The sequence below is a fragment of the Hippoglossus stenolepis genome, chromosome 12 (assembly GCF_022539355.2).
Source record: "Hippoglossus stenolepis isolate QCI-W04-F060 chromosome 12, HSTE1.2, whole genome shotgun sequence".
NCBI lineage: Eukaryota > Metazoa > Chordata > Actinopteri > Pleuronectiformes > Pleuronectidae > Hippoglossus > Hippoglossus stenolepis.
In genome coordinates, this window is record NC_061494.1 from 21,680,828 (window position 1) to 21,705,424 (window position 24,597).

General features: G+C 42.7%; 1 protein-coding gene across 6 annotated transcripts in view; it reads left to right on the forward strand.

The window, feature by feature from the left end:
• itsn1 (intersectin 1 (SH3 domain protein)) overlaps nucleotides 1-24,597 on the forward strand; it is a 38,474-nt gene that overhangs the window by 1,727 nt on the left and 12,150 nt on the right. Inside the window, exons 2-32 of one of the 6 annotated variants that reach the window (XM_035172622.2) lie at nucleotides 5,395-5,454; nucleotides 6,815-6,907; nucleotides 7,623-7,686; nucleotides 7,806-7,966; nucleotides 8,464-8,649; nucleotides 9,060-9,138; nucleotides 9,441-9,541; nucleotides 9,654-9,717; nucleotides 9,827-9,964; nucleotides 10,243-10,337; nucleotides 10,703-10,842; nucleotides 11,055-11,177; nucleotides 11,555-11,704; nucleotides 12,098-12,238; nucleotides 12,405-12,492; nucleotides 12,699-12,838; nucleotides 14,452-14,535; nucleotides 17,554-17,690; nucleotides 17,776-18,056; nucleotides 18,604-18,956; nucleotides 19,581-19,595; nucleotides 20,589-20,833; nucleotides 21,195-21,369; nucleotides 21,510-21,596; nucleotides 21,698-21,846; nucleotides 22,324-22,403; nucleotides 22,491-22,663; nucleotides 22,748-22,793; nucleotides 22,918-23,039; nucleotides 23,260-23,383; nucleotides 23,689-23,883. In XM_035172622.2, the coding sequence (XP_035028513.2) occupies nucleotides 5,427-5,454; nucleotides 6,815-6,907; nucleotides 7,623-7,686; nucleotides 7,806-7,966; nucleotides 8,464-8,649; nucleotides 9,060-9,138; nucleotides 9,441-9,541; nucleotides 9,654-9,717; nucleotides 9,827-9,964; nucleotides 10,243-10,337; nucleotides 10,703-10,842; nucleotides 11,055-11,177; nucleotides 11,555-11,704; nucleotides 12,098-12,238; nucleotides 12,405-12,492; nucleotides 12,699-12,838; nucleotides 14,452-14,535; nucleotides 17,554-17,690; nucleotides 17,776-18,056; nucleotides 18,604-18,956; nucleotides 19,581-19,595; nucleotides 20,589-20,833; nucleotides 21,195-21,369; nucleotides 21,510-21,596; nucleotides 21,698-21,846; nucleotides 22,324-22,403; nucleotides 22,491-22,663; nucleotides 22,748-22,793; nucleotides 22,918-23,039; nucleotides 23,260-23,383; nucleotides 23,689-23,883 (4,057 nt within the window). In that variant the 5' untranslated portion in view covers nucleotides 5,395-5,426. The remainder of the gene's footprint in view (nucleotides 1-5,394; nucleotides 5,455-6,814; nucleotides 6,908-7,622; nucleotides 7,687-7,805; nucleotides 7,967-8,463; nucleotides 8,650-9,059; nucleotides 9,139-9,440; nucleotides 9,542-9,653; nucleotides 9,718-9,826; nucleotides 9,965-10,242; nucleotides 10,338-10,702; nucleotides 10,843-11,054; nucleotides 11,178-11,554; nucleotides 11,705-12,097; nucleotides 12,239-12,404; nucleotides 12,493-12,698; nucleotides 12,839-14,451; nucleotides 14,536-17,553; nucleotides 17,691-17,775; nucleotides 18,057-18,603; nucleotides 18,957-19,580; nucleotides 19,596-20,588; nucleotides 20,834-21,194; nucleotides 21,370-21,509; nucleotides 21,597-21,697; nucleotides 21,847-22,323; nucleotides 22,404-22,490; nucleotides 22,664-22,747; nucleotides 22,794-22,917; nucleotides 23,040-23,259; nucleotides 23,384-23,688; nucleotides 23,884-24,597) is intronic. The other 5 variants (XM_035172623.2, XM_035172624.2, XM_035172625.2 and 2 more) reach the window with 5 other exon arrangements.

The following is a 24,597-nucleotide window of genomic DNA, read 5'->3' on the forward strand; positions in this document are numbered from 1 at the left end:
GAAAGTGCACCGAGTTCCTTGTCAATAATGTTTTATGGTTCTCAGATCCTGGTTTGCGGACTAATTTACATCCCCTCTATAATCACACACTTTAGTTTTGAGAAGACAGTTCAAGAGTTCACCTGCTCAGTCAGGGTTCAGTGAGTTCAGCTGTGTTCAGGGTGGTGACTTTGTTTCCCTGCGTCAAATGACCTATAAATCAGGACAGCGTAATACAGTTTGTTCCAACGTGTCCCAGGGCTGCGTTCAACTCACTCTATTTCATTCAAGTGGAACGGCTTCAAAAGCCTGAATTCATAATCTTATCCATCAGAAACAAAGGCGGTGTGTTGGTAAACAGGCTTAAACGAGCTTGGCGGATCAGACTGTGAACCCATTTGATAGGTTTAGAATTCTTGATCCTTATTACACATTTACATTCATTTTCAACATCATGACCTTGAACCTTATATAGACGGGCATATCGTTTCCAGGTTTTTTTAAAGGTCATTTGGCTGATTTTGACCTTTAATTATAAATAATTGATCATGATTAGATTAACTGTCAGTTCACTTGTTTATTAACAACAGTAGAAAAGTCCAGGTTGTGCAGTTTTTTTCCAATTTTCATTATTTGCGCTGACCATAAAAGCAAGTTTCTCCTCCCTACAATGATCAGGGGACGATAGCATTAACGTCAATCTATGAATATTTGTTGTGTTGTTGTCATTTTCCTTGTAGTACAAACAAGATGAATATGACCTCATGACCCTAAAGTTCCCCCGTGCTGTGCTTCAGTGTTCATTACGATACACATCGGGGTAGTGCTAACATTCGCTTTTTTCTCTGGAGGCTGGTGAGCATGTTGGTGAGGACGGATGGGAGGAGGGAGCAGGAGGGAAGGATGTAGTGATGCAGGAGGGGCTGATGGAGAGACTGTGCGGGGGGTGTGGCAGAGGGGTGTGTGTGTGTGTGTGTGTGTGTGTGTGTGTGTGTGTGTGTGTGTGGGCAGAGGGTGTGTGTGGGGTGTGTGTGTGAGGCAGAGGGTGTGTGTGTGGAGGCAGAGGGTGTGTGTGTGTGGCAGAGGGTGTGTGTGTGTAGGCAGAGGGTGTGTGTGTGTGTGTGTGTTGTGTGTGAGGCAGAGGGTGTGTGTGTGTGAGGCAGAGGGTGTGTGTGTGTGTGTGAGGCAGAGGGTGTGTGTTAAAGTAAGTGTGTGTGTTGATGTAAAGAGGTGGCAGTTATTAATACTATCACAATGCACAGATAAAGTATGGGTGCTTGCAACTGACCATTAATCGTCATCATGTTTTTAAGATGGCTTTAAAGGAAAATACCAGTATAACAAGGTCCCAAGGGGAAATCTTCAGATGACTTTGAGCAACAGTCAAAAAAACCAAAGTTCAGTTTATATATTCTGTTTATAAGAAATATATCAATAGTCAAATGATAGGAAAAAGTAACAGGTGATATTTTTTTTTTAATTGGATTGTGTGTTTAATTAACATTTATCATAATCATATTGACCAGAGGAAACCACGCAAATCTTCATATTTCACTTCCAAAAATAAGTCAATAATGAATCGTCTGTCAATCATATGAATTGATCAACTGACTCGTTACTTCTGCTCTACTTCAAACCAGAACAATGGGGCATCTGGTGCATGAGGTTCTGGGGTTTTAGTCGTCAGCACATTTTTGCTAAATGAACAGTTGTTTTGTGCATTTCAAGGTTTATTTAACTATTTAAAAATTGGTAAAATTTCAACCCAAAGTTATTTTATAAGGCCAGAAGGTTTGGTGTGAAGTGTCATCACTAACTTCTTACACTGTTGAACAGCAGTTAGGGATCAGTGTTTGTCAGGCTCATGGACACAGTTGACTGAAGAGTTGCTGGAGGAGCAAACAATGGATTTATAATCATTATAATTTTCTCCCTGCTGCTCATATAACTGAATCGGTTTTGTTTAATATTTAATCTCATACCAGTTTGAGAAATTATACTTTAACTCCCAATAGAATAAATTATGATTTTATAAATCATCTCGATGCATTTTGATGCGTCTTAGTTTTTGGTTCTCCTGCTTTTCTGCTGTCTATCCTGGAGTGTTTTAATTGTGGGGTGTACGTATCGCTGTTTGCTCCAAGTGCCTCCATAACAGTATGTTGTCTCTTGCTTGAGGGTTATCTATTTGGCATCAATAGCATTTTTCTTTCAACTCGGGCTGAAAATGTGCAGCGTGGTTTCATATGTTTAACACTTTCCGGTCTTGGGATGCTTTTATTTTATATTGCCTCTGTTGGAAAGGTGAACTGTCAATGACGCTTGTTCCTTTGCGTCAGAAATTAGCTTTTTAAACATGCTGCACTTTTCATAAATGTCTTGACTGGGTATTTTTACTCTGATTGAGAGAAGCATGTTCACTGTTACACAAATCTAACTAAAGCTGCTTGAGGCAAATTGGCAGCATCAAAAAAACGCAATCTGCAACGCGACAGCACTTTTTTTTTTTCCTGGAATGAACAGTACAACCCAGATAAAGGATTTCAGATAGAAATGTAAGGGGTTATATATTTAAGTATTCAGCATTGTTACGAGCATTGTGACATCAGTTGATTGACAGTTTCCCCAAATTCATTGATGGAAGAAGTGAAAGAAGTATGTCGGAGGGGTCAGCAGGAAATTGAGGGGGAGGGGACAGAAAGAGAACACTAATCTGTATCATGTTCTGTGTGTGTGTGTGTGTGTGTGTGTGTGTGTGTGTGTGTGTGTGTGTGTGTGTGTGTGTGTGTGTGTGTGTGTGTGTGTGTGTGTGTGTGTGTGTGTGTGTGGAGCTTAAACAGGCATCTGCCACAAGCCTTGATAACAGACCGACACTCCAGTAACATCCCAATGCTCTAATTATACAGACTAATCCCACAAAAACAATACATGTACAGAGGGAAAACACACGATGACAAAGGAAATGGACGTTGTACGGTTCCAACAAAGAACTATTAACTATACAACTTTTAATCAACAGACCATTGATGTTTCACTGGAGTTTACAATTAGTTTGATGCTGGATTCATCATTTCTACACATTGTTAATTGTGTTTTGTTGGCGGCTTCAAATATTTTTTGCAAGTCACAAAGGGTTTTATCTTTCTTGTCATTAGTTTGTTGTTTGCTCTGACCTGAGGTATCGTGGTCAATCTCGGAGCCCATCAGCTATCGTCCGACAATTCAATTAGCCTCCGCAGGCAACGGCCAATATTTTCAGGCTCCTGGTGTAGACGGTGATCCGGGGCAAGACTCCATCTTCCCTCCTCCGCACACAGTTTACTGTCCCAATATTTTCTTTATCACACAAGTCAAACAGCCAAACGTCTTGTAGGTGTTTTATGTCCAAATGACAGTTTGGCTAATATCTACTAATCAAACAGATGATTCATTCCAGTCATGTGTTTCACCTCTTTCGCTCTCCACACGGTCTGGATCACAGATTTCGACTTGTTAAGCAGTGTTTTGAAAACTTTGGTCAACCTGACATCTCATTAGATTGTCATGAGAACTAAAAGTAATTCTTGTTGTCAGTTCACCTGAGGATAACACTCTGCTGCAGTGTCCCTCCTTCACTTATTCTCGTCATTTTCCATTCAATTGTGGCTAAACTAACTAACTAATGTTTCAACGTAGCTAACAAGTGAGTTGAACGTCTCCCTTTACTAGTTTAGTTTCCCTCAGCTCAAGATCGACGGAAGCTGCTCAACTGCTTCAAAATTCTCTCACTGGCAGCCGTGAAAGTGTGTCCCTGTGTGTGTGTTTGTGTAGGGTGGGCTTTGTTCGTCTGACCTAGTTAAGCTGGCTACTTTGTCCTCCCACTCTGATGGTAATGGGACACACACACACACACACACACACACACACACACACACACACACACACACACACACACACACACACACACACACACACACACACACACACACACACACACACTCCTCAGTGGGCCAAGAACAAATTTCAACTGAAGAAATAGTCCCAGTGAAAATGTCAGAGTAACTGTTTCTGCATGAGGACAGTTGCAGTTAAGTTTTGTGATGGCGTGAGCACTGTTGTATGAATTCCATTCAATATCATGGTTGTGCCAAACATCTGAGAAATAAATGTTTTAGTCTGATACGACAGGGATGTGGGGAAAAGGCCTGAACTGACCCTCAAACTGTGTTTCTCCTTCTCCTCCAGTAAGAAAACCTTTGCTTACATCACACTTGTTAAGAAATTCTGCAACCCACACATAAACTCACACACCCTAATTAACTCCATGTCTGTTGCAATGTGTGTCAGATTATTATTATGGGTTGTCTGCTGGTCACAGGGAGGCAGGTCTGGATGTGATTAACATACCTCGACTAGGGCAGAGGTATGTCACACTCACACTCCCACACACACTCACACATACAGTGTGTGGGTGTGTTATTGTGAGGGTGTAGAGCACGGTTTTAGTTCATATTAATTACACACATTTAAAAGAAATAATAACAAATATTTTATTTCATCATCTGAAAGAATCCCTGTAAGAAAAGTAAAAGAAAGATGGTTTTCCAACACATATTGCTCAGATACTTGTGTTTCTTTAAAAAAACCATCACCTCAAAAACCCAATTTCCCTGTTTTTGTGTCTTTTACTTTGTAAGTCAACAGTATGTAGCGTCTGTAAGGAATTCCGACTCTAAAAAGACTCCAGCAGAGTGACCCTGAAGTGATTTTGAGAACAAGTGAGCGGCTCGGGCAGCCTGCCCTGCATAAATAAAGGTCTGCTGCCCTGTTGACATGCACAAGCATGGCTGACACATGGCCCAGTTTCCTGTGGAGTCTGAACTCAGTTTATTGAGGCAGAATCAGATTTCTTAATGTTTTGCTCCTTTTTTTCCGTCGAGACTGAACCATAATGTGGGATAAAGAAACACGTAAATGTGTGTGCCTGATGTAGAACTGTTTATTTTCATGCTTTCCGTTTTTCTGAGTGCATCCAATCAAACTTTCAAGGTGGAGCAGCCATAATCCTACAAGGCTCAATGAGCTAGAAATTCTAAACTTCAGCATTAAAGCACATCAGAGTGGAAAATTAACTCCAGACTGGAGCTGGAACATCGTCTCCTCTGACTGACTTTGTTTACTGTATCAGCACCTTCGTCGCTGCCGACCATTATTTGGTCCTTTCACCGCGCCGTTGAGCATCTAATTGGATTTCTGACCTTGCTGACAAAAGCTAGCTGCTTCACGGTGGAGGTCTTTTTGTGGTTTGCTGTAAACTTGAAGTGGTTACACTGCTAAATGTATTTGTTTTACACTCACTGCGTTATTGGGCAGTGAAATACTCAGTGAGGTGGGATGATATTGTTAAACTCTTGTGTTTTTCTTAATGTGTTACAGGTGTTGTGTAGCTGCGGACGACTGAGTGAACCATGGCGCAGTTCCCCACCACATTCACAGGTCTGTATGTGTGTTTGTGTGAAGGACATGAAGGGGGGGTTGTGTTTTCCTGAGTGAGTAGTTTCAGCCAAATTAAGTCACCATTATTCCAATAAGTGCAATTTAAAACAAACTCATGACTCAACGCTGATTTTCCATAACAATTTTATCATCCACATCTTAATATCTCCCTCAGATTATTATATGTCTGTCAAGCACCTAGAATTATTTAAAAGAAGAGGCCGAATAAAGTGGCTTGACAAAAAGACAAATGTCTGATGCCCCAGAATCATAAGTTTAAAAAATGTCTTACATAAAACTAACTACCGGAGGCAGACGGCCAGATCTCCCATCAGGACAAAGACAAACAGATGGAGATAAAAACCAAACACACACACAGTGCGAGTTGTGAGGCTAAACAGATTTTTAACAGTCAGGGAGAACATGTTGTCTTTGTACTGAATGAGGACAATCCACAGTGATACTGAAGTTATAAACAACTCAAATTCCACAGAACATCTAGTCTCAGACTAAATTATTGATATTAATCATATCAGGTGATGTTATATATACACTATTTTTTATGTGATTTTTTTTTTCTTCCGTGTCTCTCATGATGAATATTGTAGAAGAATCCAAGGTGTATATGCAAAGACAACTGAATCAGCATCGTTCTTCCTGTATCCGTCAGCAGTTATTGTTCGTACATTTCAAGAAATGACTCATTGATTCCATGAGCATGTGATTTGCTGGTAGAAGATGGAACCGTCAGTTGGAGCTAAAGGGAACCACGGCTCAGATTAGCTTTGTTCATAACAAACTCTGATCTGGCGTCTGATTCATTCTGTCCAAAATGGAATAAAGTGGAATCGATTATCAGAGCAGAGAAGCACAAAGACTGATAATTGATTAAAGCCGTGTTTATCATATCATCTCTTCACTGTAAAACCATAAACATAGATCTGTAAAGTTCTTCATATTATTACAGTTAAAATAATAGGTAGACCCTGGATAGAACTCATCCATGAGACAAAGCTGTGATGACGTTATCTGGTACATTTTAGAGGAATTGAATAATCTGTGTCAGTAAGTGATGAATAGATGTGAATCATAGACTGATGTGTCATGTACTGAGCTTTCTAAGGAAACCCGACTGTCTCAGTCCTCATCTATTCATCCCTGTTGTCTTTCCTCATCAGTGTCAGAGTTGACACCCTTCCTCAAGTGTTACCCAAGAGGAAACCTTTCACAGGAACTGAAACTAATGACTGACACATTCCTTTCATTCCTCCTTTTACTGCCTCTGCCTGGCTTTGTCTCTGGGTTTAGTATCTGATCTGTAATCCTGTGTCTGTGTCGTTGTTTTTTTGGTGTGTGGCAGGTCCAGATGTGTTTCTGATCTCAGTGGATGAGAGAGCCAAATATGATCAGCAGTTTCACAGCCTCGCTCCGACTGCAGGGGGTTACATCACAGGTAACAGCACCCAGCAGTGCTACACTCCCGCATTCTATCTGAAGTCACACCCTGGTTCGTCGTTACGCTGCTTTCATTTCCATTCAAAGCAACATGGGTTTCACGTTTTCCTGATAATTTCCCCTCATGAGCAGATGACAACAGAGCCGGCAAACCTTCTTCTTTCTGTCAGGCTAGACACTGTTAGGTGCATTGCTGATTCCCACTGGTGTAGTTACAGCACTGCCACTGTAAATATACTCAAAATTCATTCCAGCGGACAAATTCATAGCGGTTTATTTTCTACACTGTCCAATTCTACATGAGGCCCCCTGTGGACCTGATGAACTGTGCATCCAGACAACAGACTGTGCTTCACCCTGTTTCTGTACCATCAAATAACTAAATAAAACCAAGCTTATCAGAAGCATGAACACTTTAACAGAAATGACAGAAACCATCTTTGAGAAACACATATTTAAATGTGTACTTTTAATTATTAGCTTCATGTCCCATCTGTTAACATGGAAGGGGGCATATGTTTATGACCTATAATGCAGCCAGCCACGAGGCTTCACTTTATGGAAGCTGTCATGTCGTCCATCTTTATGATCCAGACAACCTTCAGCAGTAATGCACTTACCGGGCACATTCCCAAGACGTTTTGGATTCAGCCATGGTTTGAGGTGACCTTTCTGTGCTTTGATGTCACATCCTGTTTTTGTTTGTCCATCAGGTGACCAGGCCAGGAACTTCTTCCTCCAGTCAGGTCTACCCCCTCCCGTCCTGGCCCAAATCTGGTGAGTCACACAGCGAAGAAGTTGAGACAAATCCACACTAGTTTGCTGGTTGTGTTTGTCCGGCAGTGCGTCAGTCTTCCTGTTCACCGGTGACAAATGTTTTCTCCGTGTACCTGCAGGGCTCTGGCCGACATGAACAGTGATGGCCGAATGGATATCTACGAGTTCTCTATCGCCATGAAACTCATCAAGCTGAAACTCCAGGGTCACCCGCTGCCCCCTTCGCTCCCTCCCAGTATGAAACAATCCCCCCTGCCTTTACCCCCACAGAGCGGCTTTGGTAAGACACACACAGTTGTTGATTTTGCTGTGGTGCTGCACTGCTGCTTACACTCAACACATAAGAAATGCTACACACAGATAAATGCCACATACATGTGATTTTGCGGCTTGTGTGATAACTGCTTTATGTCACGATGAAAACAGACGGTGATAAAACTCTGTTTACTGGTAAAACACTGCAGATCTGTGTGACAGGAATGAGGCTCTCGCTCTCTCTCTCAGCTCTACCACTTGATTATTGCGCCTTAAGTGCTGATCAATAAAGTTATAAAACCAGTCTAAAGTAATAATTGTCTTCTCCTTCAGGCCCAAACATACACTGAAGCTCTCACACGGCATTTACTATATGTCATATATAATATATATAATGTCAGATTCAGTCGTGGAGAAAAGCTGATTGTTTTCGCTCGTGTTTTTCTTGCGCAGCTTTGAGCAGTTGTGTTTTTGTAAAGACAATGACTGATAATCCTGTGTTGTGTATGTGTTTATCCTCAGGCATGCCCCCCATGGCTACCATCCCAGCTCCTCTTTCAGCCGTGCCCCCTCTGCCCCTACCCCCTCTGCCTGTCGGGGTGTCTCCCCCACTGGTCTCATCTGCCCCGCCTCCCCTCCCCCAGCCCATCGCCAATGGAGCTCCTCCCACAGGCATGATCCCGCCCATCTCGGGCTTCCCCCACCCAGGTAACGTAACAACAACAGCAGGGGAGGGGGTGTTGAATCTGTAGCAAATGTCAGTGTCGACCAAATTTAAGCTCTTATTAACACATTCTATCCACAATTATATTTACATTGTAGAGATTCAGGTGATGGATTATATCTGTATGCGTGTTGTCCTCATCCAAAGCTGGTTTCAGACCTTCTCTTGAAATGTTCCAGAGGGGCAGTATGTGAGAAGGCAAATGTTCCAGAAATGTTCCTGTTGTTGTAAAGACGTCTGACTTAGTCTCCTGCTGCGTTCTACATATGTGACAACTCCAGAGATAGTCCAGATCCAATCGTCCGGACGTTCTCCTGATTTCTTTTCTGAAAATGGCTCAAGATATTTGACCACAGCCTCAGACTGAAACTTTCTATTTTTCTGTGTCTCTCAGCTCAACCTGTCAACAAGTCGTCTTCATTCAATCGTTCCAGTGCTAAGCTGCAGAAGGTAGCATCATTTGATGCTGCTGGGTAGGTTAATTAAATGATTCTGCTTCACATCAATCAACTGAAGTGTGGAAATATATGGTTTTTCAATTTTCTTTCCTTTTTTTAAATTAGTTTTTCCCAATAATCTCCCAAGATTTTAACTTACTAAATGTGTCTCTTGGTCTATTAGTGTCAAATTAATTTAGGTTGTAAACAAGTATAATTTTGCAACCTACAGAACATTTTACTTTTCCCTTTGCGTTGCTCGGGACTCATTCTTGGGTGTGTCTTTTCATTGCTTCTCTTCTTGCTGTAAATCCCGTCACTGCGCTTGTTTGTCCCAGCAGTCTGCCCCCCTGTGATTGGGCCGTTCCTCAGTCCTCAAGGCTGAAGTACAGACAACTTTTTAATTCACACGACAAGATGATGAGTGGACACCTCACAGGTACACACTCACACACTCACACACTCACTCACAGACACACACACAAAGATATCATCATTCGTGATCATTAGTTTTTCATCGAATTTTCTTTGTGTGTGTTCACATGTTCCAGGTCCACAGGCTCGCACTATCCTGATGCAGTCTAGTCTTCCTCAGGGCCAGTTGGCCACAATATGGTCAGTGCATTGAATAATTACCTGAAATTCAAATCATTTTAACCTTATCAAACCCGCAGATGCACTTAAAGGACGTCAGTGCTTCAACAGGAATATTTGTCTCCTCTAGGAGTCTGTCAGATATCGACCAGGATGGAAAACTGACGGCTGAGGAGTTCATCTTGGCCATGCACCTCATAGATATGGCCATGTCAGGGTTACCGCTGCCCCCTGTGTTACCACCAGATTACCTCCCACCCACATTCAGGTAAATGCTGTAACCAAATACCACATTAACTGACTAGTGTGTTTATGTGTATTTACACAGACCACAAATACTTCAGGTATATTTATTTTTTTAGTTTAAGGTTAATAAAGGGGAAAACTACATTAAAACAGTTTAACTGCCTCATATTTTACAAAGAAACATCATACAAAATATTACTGTGAACATAGATTGAATTCTCCTCAGATGTGTGGAGTGACGAATGAATGGGAGCTGATAGTTTGCAGTGTAATCATTGTCTTTGTGTGTGTTTGTTGAAGGCGTGTGCGGAGCGACAGTGTTCAGTCGGACCAGAAGTTCGTTCAGGAGGAAATGGAGGAGGAGACCGAGAGCAGCCAAGATAAGAAACTACCAGGTTTGGTCCTCGCCAGCTTTGGAACTGGACACCTTCATGTTAACTGTTCAAACTGGAGCTAGGTCTTGTCACAGTCTTCGCAATGTTAGCTTGAAGAGGATTAATGGTGAACAGAGCTGCTTCAACAACTGAACTGAACTGTCCAACTTTAAAACACTTCCTACACCAATATTATCATTTTTTAATTGATCAATTGTCTGTTGATGCAGTGGTGATAGGTGGTTCATCCTACTGCTTGAGGTCAACACTTTTAGTGCTTAAGCAAGACTAGAAATACGTTTTTTGCTTTGGATTATGTATTCACAACTTTTGAATGCTACACCATAGTATCTAGTTTCGTATGAACTAAGTTTGTCTCTCCGCAGTGACATTTGAGGATAAGAAGAGGGAAAACTTTGAGCGAGGAAACCTGGAGTTGGAGAAGAGACGTCAGGCTCTGCAGGAGCTACAGAGGAAAGAGCAGGAGCGACTGGCTTCTTTGGAGAGAGAGGAGCAGGAGAGGAAGGTGATGATACTGATCCCTCATTTCCATACTATCTGCTCATTGTACCATTGTCCTTGTACCAGCCACATTCTCTCATGTCTTTAAAATATATCAGTTAATTATTTAGATTAATTAGTGTTGAAACTAGGAGGAACCTTTAAAAGAAAAAGGGTAACCAAACCAAAATAAGAGCTTTTCATTCTGTCTGCTCACGTTTGTTCTCATTTCTTCAGGAGCGTGAACGTCTCGAGCAGGAGAGGAGACGACAGCATGAACTGGAAAAGCAGCTGGAGAAACAGAGAGAGTTGGAGAGAATGAGAGAGGAGGAGAGACGCAAAGAGATCGAGAGAAGAGAGGTAAAGAGAAGAGGAAATGACTCAAGTATCTGCATCTTAATTGAGTTGATGTTCAGCTGCTGCAGCCGTGTAATTTCATTTGTTGCAGACAACTGAGAGGCCTTTCTCTTACTCCCCATCACCTGCTTCACTTGTTAGCTCTTACACTCCTGCAGCAGGTGGCTTGCTGTACATAATGACGTGTATAATATAATATTATGATGTGATGCAATCTGAACTCGCAGTGTTTTTGGTAGTTTGTAACATTTGTGTGTGTGTGTGTGTGTGTGTGTGTGTGTGTGTGTGTGTGTGTGTGTGTGTGTGTGTGTGTGTGTGTGTGTGTGTGTGTGTGTGTGTGTGTGTGTGTGTGTGTGTGTGTGTGTGTTTCATTTGTCCAGGCTGCTAAACGTGAATTAGAGCGCCAGCGTCAGTTGGAGTGGGAGCGTCAGCGACGGCAGGAGCTTCTGACTCAGAGGAACCGAGAGCAGGAGAGTATCGTGCTGCTCAAAGCCAGGAAGAAGACCCTGGAGTTCGAACTTGAGGCTCTGGTAATGAAACACAAGCACCCACAACTAGTTACATAATCAAACATGCTAGTGGACTAGAGAATATATAATAAATGAGCTCGTCAAATTATTCTCGAAACCTAACAACATGGCAAACTGTATGTTTCTGTCAGAGAGCATTGGTATAAACGGCTGCAAATAGAGGCACACGCTCAGTTTTACCAACTTAAACAAGTCAGCCTGTCACAGAAAGTTGGTGTGACAATGTCGGGCATAAACGTTTCTCACAAGATAAACCAAACGCAATCAGCCAGTGCCAACAGGAAGAAATGAAATGGCTGACAACTAATTCTGTCTGCAACCCAATACTTTGTACATACATCTGCAGAAACCTGATAGTATATTCCCTTTTCATTTCCCCTTCCCATCCTCCAGAATGATAAGAAGTCCCAGCTAGAGGGCAAACTGAAGGATGTTCGGTTTCGTCTGTCAGCTCAGCGGAGAGAAGTGGAGCAGACCAATCAGACGAGAGAAACACGCATCGCTGAAATCACCCTGTTACAACAGCAGCTGCAGGTACGAGAGAAAAATGTAAACCATCCACCAAGTGAACACGGATGGGTCAGATAAACAGGTGTTACAGTAATGACCAGTTCACGCAGTACAATTCTCATCAAGGATTTTGAATAAGAAAAAATTGAATGGAATATGTGATCATTATGTTTACTTTCCTACTGTCCAGGACTCACAGCAGTGGCTCGGGAGGCTAATTCCTGATAAACAGTGTCTCAACGACCAGTTGAAACAGGTTCAACAGAACAGCTTGCACCGTGAGTTCTACACACACACGCTCAACACACACTACTGCACATTACTATGCTCATCTTGCCGTGTTTTCACGTATTGTTTGTGATTGGATTTTTTTCTGAGTATGTCTGTGAATGATAATCCTGACCTGTGTGTGTGTGTGTGTGTGTGTGTGTGTGTGTGTGTGTGTGTGCGTGTGCGCGTGTGTGCGTGTGCCGTGTGTGTTCAGGTGACAGTCTGTCATCCCTGCAGAAGGCTGTGGAGCAGAAGGAAACCAGCAGAGAGCAGCTACGAGAGCAGCTGGATGCTGTGGAGAGAGAGACGAGGGCCAAACTGCTGGAAATAGACGCGTTCAACACTCAGCTGAAGGTAAACACTTCATCAACCTGTGAATTAATGCAGGACAAAGAGATTAAAGCCACATCTACATGAGCTAAATGCATGTTCTAATCACTATGTAACCAAAGACACTATAGGCTGAATGTTAATGAAATAACAGTGTTTGTTCACAGTAATTGTAGCTGCTGGAGATACAGGCTTGAGTGACAGAGCAAAAAGAAGTTAAGGCTTTAATCAACCCATGAAGAATAGCATAAAAATACTGGATATGAATCTAAAACCAGGTTACAATGAAGGAGGACTATAAGATAATTATTTGTTATATATTTTGCACTAATGATGGTGCTAAATATTATCGCTTAGGATGTGTTATTGATTTGTTTTTGTCAGGAAATCATGCATGGTGCTACTATTTTCACTAAAGTTGGAAATAGATTTTCTTCAAAGTTTGCGTAGCTGAGCTCCTGTGTTAAAACACATTTCACTCTTTCACTCCACTGACGTCTTTAAAGAGGTTCAAAGCTTAAACAATTTCATTTAATTATTTTAATAGAAATTAAGAATTCCAAACCACCTTATCCAAACTGTATGATAAAAATTAAGTGGTAGTTTGTGCTGGTAAAATAAGTAGTACTTTAATTAGTCTATACTATAATTAATACCTTTAAAATTGGCTAATTACCTAGCTTGCTAACCCAGTAATGTTTTTGCTAATATAATGTTATAATCAATGGATTCATGTTGTTCCGTCCCTTATAACCTCTGAAACTATTTTGAATAATTTAGTGTCAATATTCCTGTTTACTGTTCAAGTTTTGATCTAATAACTAGTGACTAGTGGATCTGTGTTGGTCTTTATGTTGATGTGTATTTTGCGCCTATTAATGCTGATGTCTGTTTTTAAAAGAAGAGCTTTCTGTGCTTCGGAGTGTTTTCAGTCGGCTGCTTCATGTCACCAACAATTTACTGTAGAAAAAAAGGAAGATGGAGGGATTGTCGTTATGTTATTTCTTTGGTTTGGAGCTCAGCAGCTTGTTGATGTTTCATAGATCATCTGTTGTCACCTGTTTTTCTTCCCATTGCTTCAGGACACAGCTTCAGGTCAAAGAGAGGAGAATTGGTCCTGTGCTATATTGTAGTGTGGAGGAAGAAATGAGGGAAAGAGAGTAAAACAACCAGAAATACAATAAATACAGTTTATAATGGCCGATCTGAATGAAGCCGTTTCTTAGTTTTATTCAGTGTATTTGAGAACAAAAGGGACGGGAGTTTTCTCCAGCCAAGTCTCAGTGGTGCAGCTCTCTGTTAAACGGAGGCACAGACCACTGAGTTGTGAACTGTTTGACTATAACGCCCTCCGCCTTCCTTTCTGCACTTCCTCTCCCCAAAATCTTCTCTTTTCTCAATGCTGTGCCTCCTCTGTCCTTCATACGCTCGGGGACTCTTCAATGCTCCTCCTGCCTTTACTCTGCCTCCACTTCACTACTCCTTGTGTTTCATCCTGGCTTTTTCTTGACCGTTGCCATTGTTTCCTCCATAATCATATTCTCTTGTTTAATCTATGTAATAAACCCTTCCTTCTATAATTTCTACTCCTTTTATTTATCCCCTACACTGGCATTTGGCTCCCTTGCCCATGCCAGTCTCTGTGTGAGTTCTATGCCAACCACTGTGCCAGGATAGAGGCCCTGCGACGCCAGCTTCAGGAGGAGCAGAGAGGGAGACAGGTAGAGCACACTGCCACTGCTGGACTGGGGTGGTACTGCAATTGGGGTGGGGGGGGGTTGCAGTTTGTAATAGAAAATAATATCAAATTACACAACAACCATTCTGCATTGGATTTAAAACCTGGAGCACAGAGCAGTTTTTGCATCTGGAGTGGACCAGCACTGATTATCAGAGAAAGTAAAACGCTGTACACCCTCTTGTCTCATCACTAACCTGCAAGCTTCAAGAAGTCACTTTAGTCTTTGTCGTCTTAACACTTTCAAACCAGACGTTTAAAATGCCTGGTTTGTGCAACTGCCGCTAGTGAAGCTCGACTGTAATAGTCAAGCTGTGGGAGGTTTGACTACTGACCCTCTACTGACTCTGGTGTGCTGTTGTTTCTGATCTCAGAGTCAGGCTACACCCACATGTTTTAGTTTGAAAGAATCTGTGAAAAATCAGTGTTGCTGCGGTGACGTCTGCATTCCATGCGTGTGAGTTTTTTTGTTTTATGTGGAAAACACTGCTTTTTTAATTGGAAAAATTCTGGAGCGGGCACAGAGAAATTAAAAAAAGATGATCCTGTCACCTGCGTCCTGATCCTGGTTCTTATTGGTCACAACTCGATGACCACTGGTGATGGAAAAAACGTTGCTAACACTTAGGTATTGTTACTGATATGGAGCTAATGGAAACTGTTCTAGTTTTCAAACGTTTTAAAGTAAAAATATATGAATGTGGGTGTAGCCTCTATAACACCTCTGCAGTATTAAATACACACTAATCATTAAAATTGTTATAACCCAGAATAAAATAGAGAACTGAAAATAAACGATATCATAAAGGATATTTGTACCTCACAGGGTATTGTAGTATGTAGACAGAGCTTAATTACTGACCCCAAACACTGCAATATATACATAAAAACCCTAAAATACATTTGGCCTCCGAGCTCTCCAGTGTAGACGGGTCAGTTTTAAACGTTGCAGCAGCACGATGCTCATCACAGTGAGTCACAAGATCCTCTCCTTCTGTGAGTCAAGTCTCTTCTCTTGTCTAATCCGTACTCGAGTCAAGAATTTAAATATTCCTCCGGCCTCCCGGAAAACGGTTTGAATTATATTTCCAAAGTAAATATTTAACCTCCACCTAAGAGGTTACATTAATCTACAGTTGAATACACACGAGAAACATTTGACAAGTACCCAGGAACATTCTACTGACCTTATCTGTCTGTGAGTGTGTGTCTGTGTCTGTGTCTGTAGAATGGTTGATACTGTGTGTGTGTGTTTATATGTGTGTGTGTGTTTCAGTGCCAGGAACAGGGACAGCTACAGGAGTCTGTGTCAGCCGTCAGGGTGTGTCTGGCTCGGCTAGACTACATTATACAGGTCCACACAACAACCCAGCCAACCGGCCTCGCCCCCCCCCCCTCTTATTCCACCTTTTTTATCGAACTTACTTCATCCTTTCTTCAATCTCTTCTCTGAAACCACCTCTTGTTCACTTTCTCCTCCTTTTTCTTCTCAACTTTTCCCCAGTTCTGTCTTCTCTCTCTTCCTCCTGTTTTGTGCCCCATCTTAATTCGCCCGGCTGGTGTTAGCTCACACGCTTTCGTAGTTGACGCTGTACGCAGTTGTGATGCTAGGTTAGCCGGTGTTCTAGCTTAGGTGAATTTATATAATGCTACTGTCTGTATGCTAGCAGAGAATGTTTCAGCCAGACAAGGTGTGTGTGTGTGTGTGTGTGTGTGTGTGTGTGTGTGTGTGTGTGTGTGTGTGTGTGTGTGTGTGTGTGTGTGTGTGTGTGTGTGTGTGTGTGTGTGTGTGTGTGTGTGTGTGTCTTCTTCCTGTTTCAGGTCCTCCGTCAGTCTCTTCTCTCTGATTGGTTTGCTTGTAGGGTTCCTCACGTTGGTTGTTTGGCTGAAACACGACGGCTGCCTTGTGTTGCTATAGTAACAAGAGTAGTGTTCTAATGGCACAGCTGGTTGTCATGACTACACAGAACTCTCCCACCACATCCCGTACCCCTCCTCACCCCCATAGTTTTGTTTATTGTTCACCTCTAACCCCTCCCACAAACATCCTGGGCCTTGTGCAAGCTTCGCCCCCCCACCGTGACCGGAGCCTTGTGTTCGAGGCCGCGTCCGTCCCAACCTCCAGTAGTTATAACCCCCCCCCACTCCTCCTGCTGACGCCCCAAGAGTTGCACTGGAATCAAATCCTGCTCACACAGAGAAACCAGAGCTGCAATGAACACACAAGAAACAGTGAGGGAGGAAATCGGTTGGGATACAGAGACTTTTACTGGATCACTAGTTACTCATTGTTTGCCCGTTGTTCTTTTCTTGAGAACTTCATTTACCCAGCAGCTTCACTGTCTGTTACAGGACTCGTTGGTCTTCTTGTCCCTGGCGACAGTTGTTAGTGATTCTGGCTGTAAGTTAGGGGTCGATGTCAGGCTGCAGAATGAATCAGACGCCTCCCTGATGGTTTTGCATGATTGATCTGAAGAATCTACAAATGAAAAGTGTCCAAAACTTGATGCCAGTTCTGTTTGTAGAGATCCAAAATATTTCTCTAAAGTTGTGTGAGTCGGCCACAAAACAAGATGTTGATATCAGCTTAGTTTCTGCATTTTTGTGGCCAAGCTGCTGATATGACAGTTGAGATTTTTGTACACCTTTGTGCTTCCTTCAATCCTTCGAAGAACCATCAGCCATTTCCTGGACGGACAGACTTTCTAGATGTGGACAGAGTAGAAAGAAATTACCTTTGTTTACTGTGTCACTCCACTTCAAGACTGATGTGCAAAATCAATGAGCTCCTTGATTGGACATTAAAGTATTCACCGTGGTTACCTACAGCGACGTTGCATCACCTCAGTGAAGGGGCGGAGCTTGCCTTGATCACCTGACTAATACTTGCTGCTGTTGCTGTTGTCGTTTGGTGTCGATGGTAACCCGTAGCAACCGACCCCACTGATCCCCCACTTCCTCCTCACCGCTGTTCCTTCCTGTATCCCATGATACTTTGCAGGAGCTGCGGGAGATCCACATCCGGCAGCAGCGACATAGACAGAGAGAGCTGGAGGGAGACACACACTCACTGACACACACACACTCTAACATACACACTCCGATCGAGAGGCAGTCTGCGGAGCTGCACGAGAGCAGGTAAGAACTTTATCCATGTTATTATATTACAAGTGTTGTTTTTCAGTGTCCACCAGGAGGTTTATCTTTCCCCGTCGTGCTGCAGGTTGTCTTCAGACGAAGGTGTGAGCTGGAGGGATGATGAAGCAGGAATCTCTGCCCCCGATCCTCCGAGCCCAACCTCCATCTCTGCCCCTGACGCCTGGCTGAACAGAGTGACTCAGGAAGAGGAGGAGAGGAAGAGGAGAGGGATGGAGGAGGAAGAAGAGGGCCGGAAGAGTGAGGGGTCGGTAGAAGAGATGGAGGACGAGGGAAGAAGCAAGAAGGACATGCAAGATAAATTAAGCAAGCTGTTCGGCCAGCCGGCTGACCCCTGGGGTTCATCAGGTGTGTTGAAGTGTGTGTCTGCATGAAGATTAGCACAAGAGAAATTGATGTCCAGAGTTTAAGCAGGAATTCAGGACCCAGGTGGTCCGCACAAGTAGAGATCATTGTTTTGAGTGAAAAGTTATAATTCATAAAGGAAGAAAGAAACTCCTGCATCTAAACTTAATGAGCTGAATTCTGAATTGAATTGCCAGAAACTTTTACCGTGTTGTCTTGTTATGTCCTTTCCTTTAGGAGATATGAAGGTTTAGAGATTTTTGTGGTAGTGGTTTGTGTTATTTTTGGGATTAAAAGTCAATTATAATTCAATGTATTAACTATTGGTTAATGCTTTTTATGATTTTATACTGTTTATCTGAGCTATATCATTAGGATTTAATGTTGGAAATGCCATTTAGCGACATACCTGTTTTTTCTTTTTTCGCTGGATTGAGTATTTAAGTACCGTTGATTTGGTATTAATTAGATTTTAAAAGTGTTTGATTTAACTCAGCGAACCATGTCGAAACTCTGCTCTGATATCTCCGATTATTCTGTGTATTTGCAGTGGAGAAGACTCCAGGACCCAGTCTCTTTGACCAGAAGACAGTCGCCAGCGGCTTCGACCAGCAGCAGCCGCCGCAGCATCAGCCGCCGCAGCATCAGCCGCCGCAGCATCAGCCGCCGCAGCATCAGCCGCCGCAGCATCAGCCGCCGCAGCATCAGCCGCCGCAGCATCAGCCACCACAGCATCAGCCGCCGCAGCATCAGCCACCACAGCATCAGCCACCACAGCATCCACCGCAGCAGCAGCTTCCCCAGCAGCAGCCACCGGTGAAGGTGGTGTACTACAGGGCTCTGTACCCATTTGATGCTCGCAGCCATGATGAGATCAGTATCGCTCCCGGAGACGTCATCATGGTATGTAGAACGTACTCACTAATGCAGTAACCACACAGTAATATCCTGAAACCTTATTACATCAGCATGGGAACACAGGGTGGTGATGATGATGATGATGATGATGATGATGATGATGATGATGATGATGATGATGATGATGATGATGAAGACAGAGGTTGTGTGAGAATGTGCAGATGCCACCACATCAGAATTTTCTGTTTAATGACTTTACCTCAAATAAGTTTACATGCAGCCACTTAAGGTCTCACGTACAAACAGTATTATGTGTGTATACCATAGACTGTAAATAAAGATGGACGATGCGTCTCCACTTCCTCTCACCATCCAAAATGTCCCGGGTACGAACGCTGCCATCTTGCACTGGAGTTACCTAGAATGACATACTTAGATGATGTCCCATCTGCTAACATGGAGGAGAGGCTGGGGCTTCATGGCCTGTACTGCAGCAAGCCACCAGAATGCAATCAAGATCTTTTCACTTGTGGCGGCTGACATGTCATCCATCTTTACGTGCAGTCTGAGTTGTATATGAGTGAACAGATATATTTTATCGCTTCTTTCTATGCGTGTGTGTGAATATGTATTAACTGTCTCTTCTCTCCTCTACTGTGCAAACTGAAGGTGAAGGGGGAATGGGTAAGTTCTCGCCCCCCCCGCCCAGTGTTGTGCCTCCACCAATCATAAGCCAGCACTCATCTGAACTCCTGGTGTCATGTCATGTCGTCTCCATGTGCATTCATTTGACAGCGGATGAATGTGTCTGGCTTTTTATTTAATTTAATCAAGTCATTTAAGTCACATCTGTAAATGTCGTTGAGTTTGTTTTGTTTTCACAGTTAATATTGTTTAACTAAAGAAATACAAACCTTCACCGACTCTCTACCTCTATGAGTATAAAGTCAATATTCCCCTTTATTATAAACATGAATCCAGTCCACAGCTCAGTCACTTGGCAGGTTTACATTAAAATACTGCCAAACTTGCCAGTGAACAGACTCACTGGTGCGTTGTGTTGCAACTTCTATCACAACGTTACTGGAGTGAAGCTGAGGCTCATCCGGGTTTACTGCAAAAGAAAACCTTGGCAGTTGAACACAAAACACTTGTAGTGGACATTTTATGAGACACTTGCCCAATAAGTTCATATAGTAGCCACTGCCACCAGGTTGCAGCTGCCAGCAGAGGCGTTCGATTCCAAAGGTTTTTGTAATTACCTTTTATTTACACCCACATTTCTAAACAAAGGGCCCAGGTTGAAGATTATAGGAAAATCCTCTTCAAGTGGACAGAGTCAGGTTTTCATTATGCAGTTATTTGGAGTTGATGATGAGTAATTGAGTTAATAATCAGGATTGTTGGCTTGAAACAAAACAGTCCTGGAACCAGAGCACAACATTTACAAAAAGAGGTAATTTACAAAAGATATTGAGTTAATCATGTTTGTTATATGTTTATTTTTCGCACTCCTCATCCACTAATTAGCTTTTTTTTTTACCTTCTGGAAAAGCTGCTGCTGTTGTGGACATTGTTGTGTCAGCACTTAGCTGTTCTACCATGAATCTGAACACACGCCCGTCTCTGAGTTTGTGCTCCTGCGTCTATCTAAACGCCGCCCCTCTGCTCCGACAGGTGGACGAGTCTCAAACAGGTGAACCCGGCTGGCTGGGCGGAGAGCTCAGGGGCAGGACGGGTTGGTTTCCAGCCAATTACGCAGAACGGATACCGGACAGCGAAGCACCGATCAGCCTGCGCGCCACAGCCTCAGTCACACCCACGTCTGCCCAGCAGCCAATGACAACGCCTCCTCCAGCACCTGGACACGCCCCCTCATCCGCATCCTCCGCCAACAGTAACTGGGCCGACTTCAACACAACGTGAGTCGTGTGATGTTGACATTATTTCATTTCATTAGTTCATTTGACTTAAGTGGTACTTTTGGTATATATATACCCATTAAAACATATAATTTTAGTTCTGTTTTACTATGTTTGTTTCATTCCACCTATGAGTGTCCTCAGGTGCTTATCAAGGTTTTAAAAAATATAACTCCTAACTATATTATTGTGTTATAAACTATTCATTTAATACTTTTCAGTTACTCATTACATATACTTCTATGAATGTGCTAAATAAATGGATTTATTAGTTTTTCCACTGACTCCAGATTAAAGACACCTAATTATCAACCCGCAGCTTTTTTTATTAAATATGTATCATGTGGGTGTACATTTCCAGTTGGCCCTCAAATACAGCCAGCCAATCAGACAGCGAGGGTTGGGACGCATGGCCGACCTCTTCAACCAGTCAGAATCCATCGCTCAGCGTTCCCTCAGCGCAACTACGGCAACGCTCTGCCTTCACACCTGCTACCATGACGACAGGCTCCTCCCCCTCACCTGTGCTGGGACAGGTAACTCGTCTTATTCTTAAGTCTTGGAACTAAATAGTGTGAATGTTTCTCCAACTGTGTTTCCCTTAGGTATAAAATAATAATGCTGCTGTTTCTACATGAACTTCTGAACCGAGTCGTACTGTGATTGTGTTTGTCAGGGGGAGAAGGTCGAGGGTCTTCAGGCTCAGGCTTTGTATCCCTGGAGAGCGAAGAAGGACAACCACCTCAACTTCAACAAAAATGAGGTCGACCAGAGTTCTTCCATCTCTCCTCTGTTTTAATTGTATGTTTGTGTGTTTTTGTTTGTATTAAATCCTGATATATGTTATCGTTATTGTTGATATAGATAATAACAGTGTTGGAGCAGCAGGACATGTGGTGGTTGGGTGAACTGCAGACTGGACAGAGAGGCTGGTTCCCCAAAAGCTACGTGAAGCTCATCTCCGCCACCGCGACGCCTCCTGTTGTTATCGCAGCGCGCAGCAAAAACACCAGGTAGGTTTAAACGTTGTGTACGAATCCTCAGTTTGTCTCGGTGGTGATCTTTCCACTTCACAGGGGTTCTTTGCTCTAATTACAGAGGGTCACTGTGGATTTGTTTCAAAGATTTCACTCCCTACTTTCTCAGCTTTCTGTTTCTCATTTCTTGCTGCATCTCACATCATTTAAAGCCTCATTAAGGGAAGAATAGCTACATATTCAGAGGCATGACTTCCACTCCATGGACATTTGAATACTAAATACTAGTTTGGACTGAGCCAGTAGCCAAATGATTAAACTAATGTGTTTGTCAGTGACAAAACACTGTTCAGAAGTTGCCTGAAAAGATTTGATCAATCTCAGGAGGATTTTTGTTATAGTTGAAATGTTAGACTTCCACACTTCCTTGCCAAATTTGGCTTATTTTGTATTGTAAAACTAGAAAAAAAGCTTCTTTATAGTTTAAGTACATTTTTCTCTTTTGTCTTCTAGTGAGTCCGGTGTATCAGAGAGTCCGCCCAATGGAAAACGACCCTCCCCTTCCCCAACAAAACCCTCCGACTCTGGTGAAGGTAAAACATGCACATGTACATCTGTATATATTTTTAAAGTTTTAGGTGTTGAAGTGTCATTGACTCTGTCTATGTGCATCTGTACAGAATATGTGGCCATGTACACGTACGAGAGCAGTGAACAAGGCGACCTGAGTTTCCAGCAGGGAGACGTCGTCATGGTGACCAGGAAAGAAGGAGATTGGTGGACAGGCGTAGTCGGTGGCAAAACTGGAGTCTTCCCATCCAATTACGTTAAACCTCGAGACTCTGCATCAGATGTAAGAGGGAATTCAGAAGAAGTGAGATTGGATTAGGATTCAAGAAACATTTCCAACGACTCTAAACTTTATTTCTATTTTTAGTCTTTGGGACCCGCAGGGAAGACGGGCAGCTTGGGAAAGAAACCAGGTGAGATTTCTCCTGCTCTCTATTATTGTTTTATTACCTGTCGTCGAATCTCTGCTTTCTGTCCTCGATGATATTGACGTGATGTTGTTCTACTTCTTCTTCTCTCTGTCCTTTTGTTCTGCAGAGATCGCTCAGGTGATCGCCCCCTACAGTGCCACAGGGGCGGAGCAGCTGACCTTGGCTCCTGGGCAGCTCATCCTCATCAGGAAAAAGAACCCAGGGGGCTGGTGGGAGGGTGAGCTCCAGGTACAAACTCTAATGTATAAATATAGTATATAATATATAAACATAAATATGTAATCTATGCAGAGAGAGAATAATCATGTTGACTGTGCATAAAACGATTACATCACTAGCAACATGTTTTTACTTCTATATCATATACTATATTTGATATTTGTAGTTATTGGATGATGCAGACGCTTGTTGTGATTCACGACTCATAACTGTGTTCTGGTTGGTTCAGGCTCGGGGGAAGAAGCGCCAAATAGGTTGGTTTCCGGCCAATTACGTGAAGCTGCTCAGTCCCAGCACCAGTAAGACGACGCCCACAGAGCCGACACCTCCTAAACTGGCTCCTGCCAACACAGGTACACTCACACAATGGATTTAATTTGTTCAAGGCTGGTTAAACGGCATAAAGGAAGTATTTTGAAACAAGTTTTATATACTGATTGATGTTTAAAAATGTTTCTACTATTTCTGTAAATCCAACATAAGAGTCTCGGGTTTGTAAGTTTAGAGTCGTGGAGAGAGACAAAACAAAGTAAAGGTACCTGGACACTAGAGAAGGAAAGAATCAAATAGATGAAGTATTTTATGAAATTGTTTGTGAATGTTGATAATAAAAGACAATAAGTGGAAATATTAACGATCTCTTTCTGTGGGCGTGAAGCTGTGTGTCAGGTGATCGGCATGTACGACTACCTGGCGCAGAACGACGACGAGTTGGCCTTCCAGAAGGGTCAGGTGATCACAGTGCTCAACAAGGACGACTGTGATTGGTGGAAAGGAGAGCTCAACGGGAGGGAGGGTCTGTTTCCCAGCAACTACGTCAAACTCACCACGGATACCGACCCGAGCACGCAGTGTGAGTGCACAGAAACACACACACTCGCACACACTATCCCACATCAGTCACAAAACACCGCACATCATGTACTAAAACCAACATACTCTCAGTTTAACACTAAAAACGCACACTCTCTTCCTCACGTACACGTACACACGTACACACACACACACACACACACACACCCCAGAGCCAGGTGTGGAGATGCTGTCCCTCTCTCAGTCTTTGACCCTTAAGTTGGTTTTGCCTTTGACCTTTCACCTTGACACTCCTTTGGGCCTCTTTGAAAACCTACCGTTCATGCACCACCTCTGGGTGGTGTGTGTGTGTGTGTGTGTGTGTGTGTTTGTATGGTGTGTATGTGCATGCATGAGTGTGGATAAAGTGTTTCCTCTCTTCCTGCATGTGTTCCCTCAGCATGATCCTTCATAAACTCAGAGTTTCTAGAGCAGAGAACAGCGGCACTAACTGATCTTATGACCAACAGGATAATGGGTAATTTTTTGCACAACTTAGCCATAGTGTTTTTCTGGATAAAAAATTAAAAAAATATACTTAATATAAGATTTGAATGCAGTTGAGGTCATGATGAACACAGCTGTAGAGCTGGGTAGTAAATTGAAATTATAATTTATATACTTTTAGTGAAATTACAATGTGATTAATTTACCAAAGATCTAATTGTTCTACAAAACTAATCCACGAAAGACAAAAAACGTAATGATAAGTTGA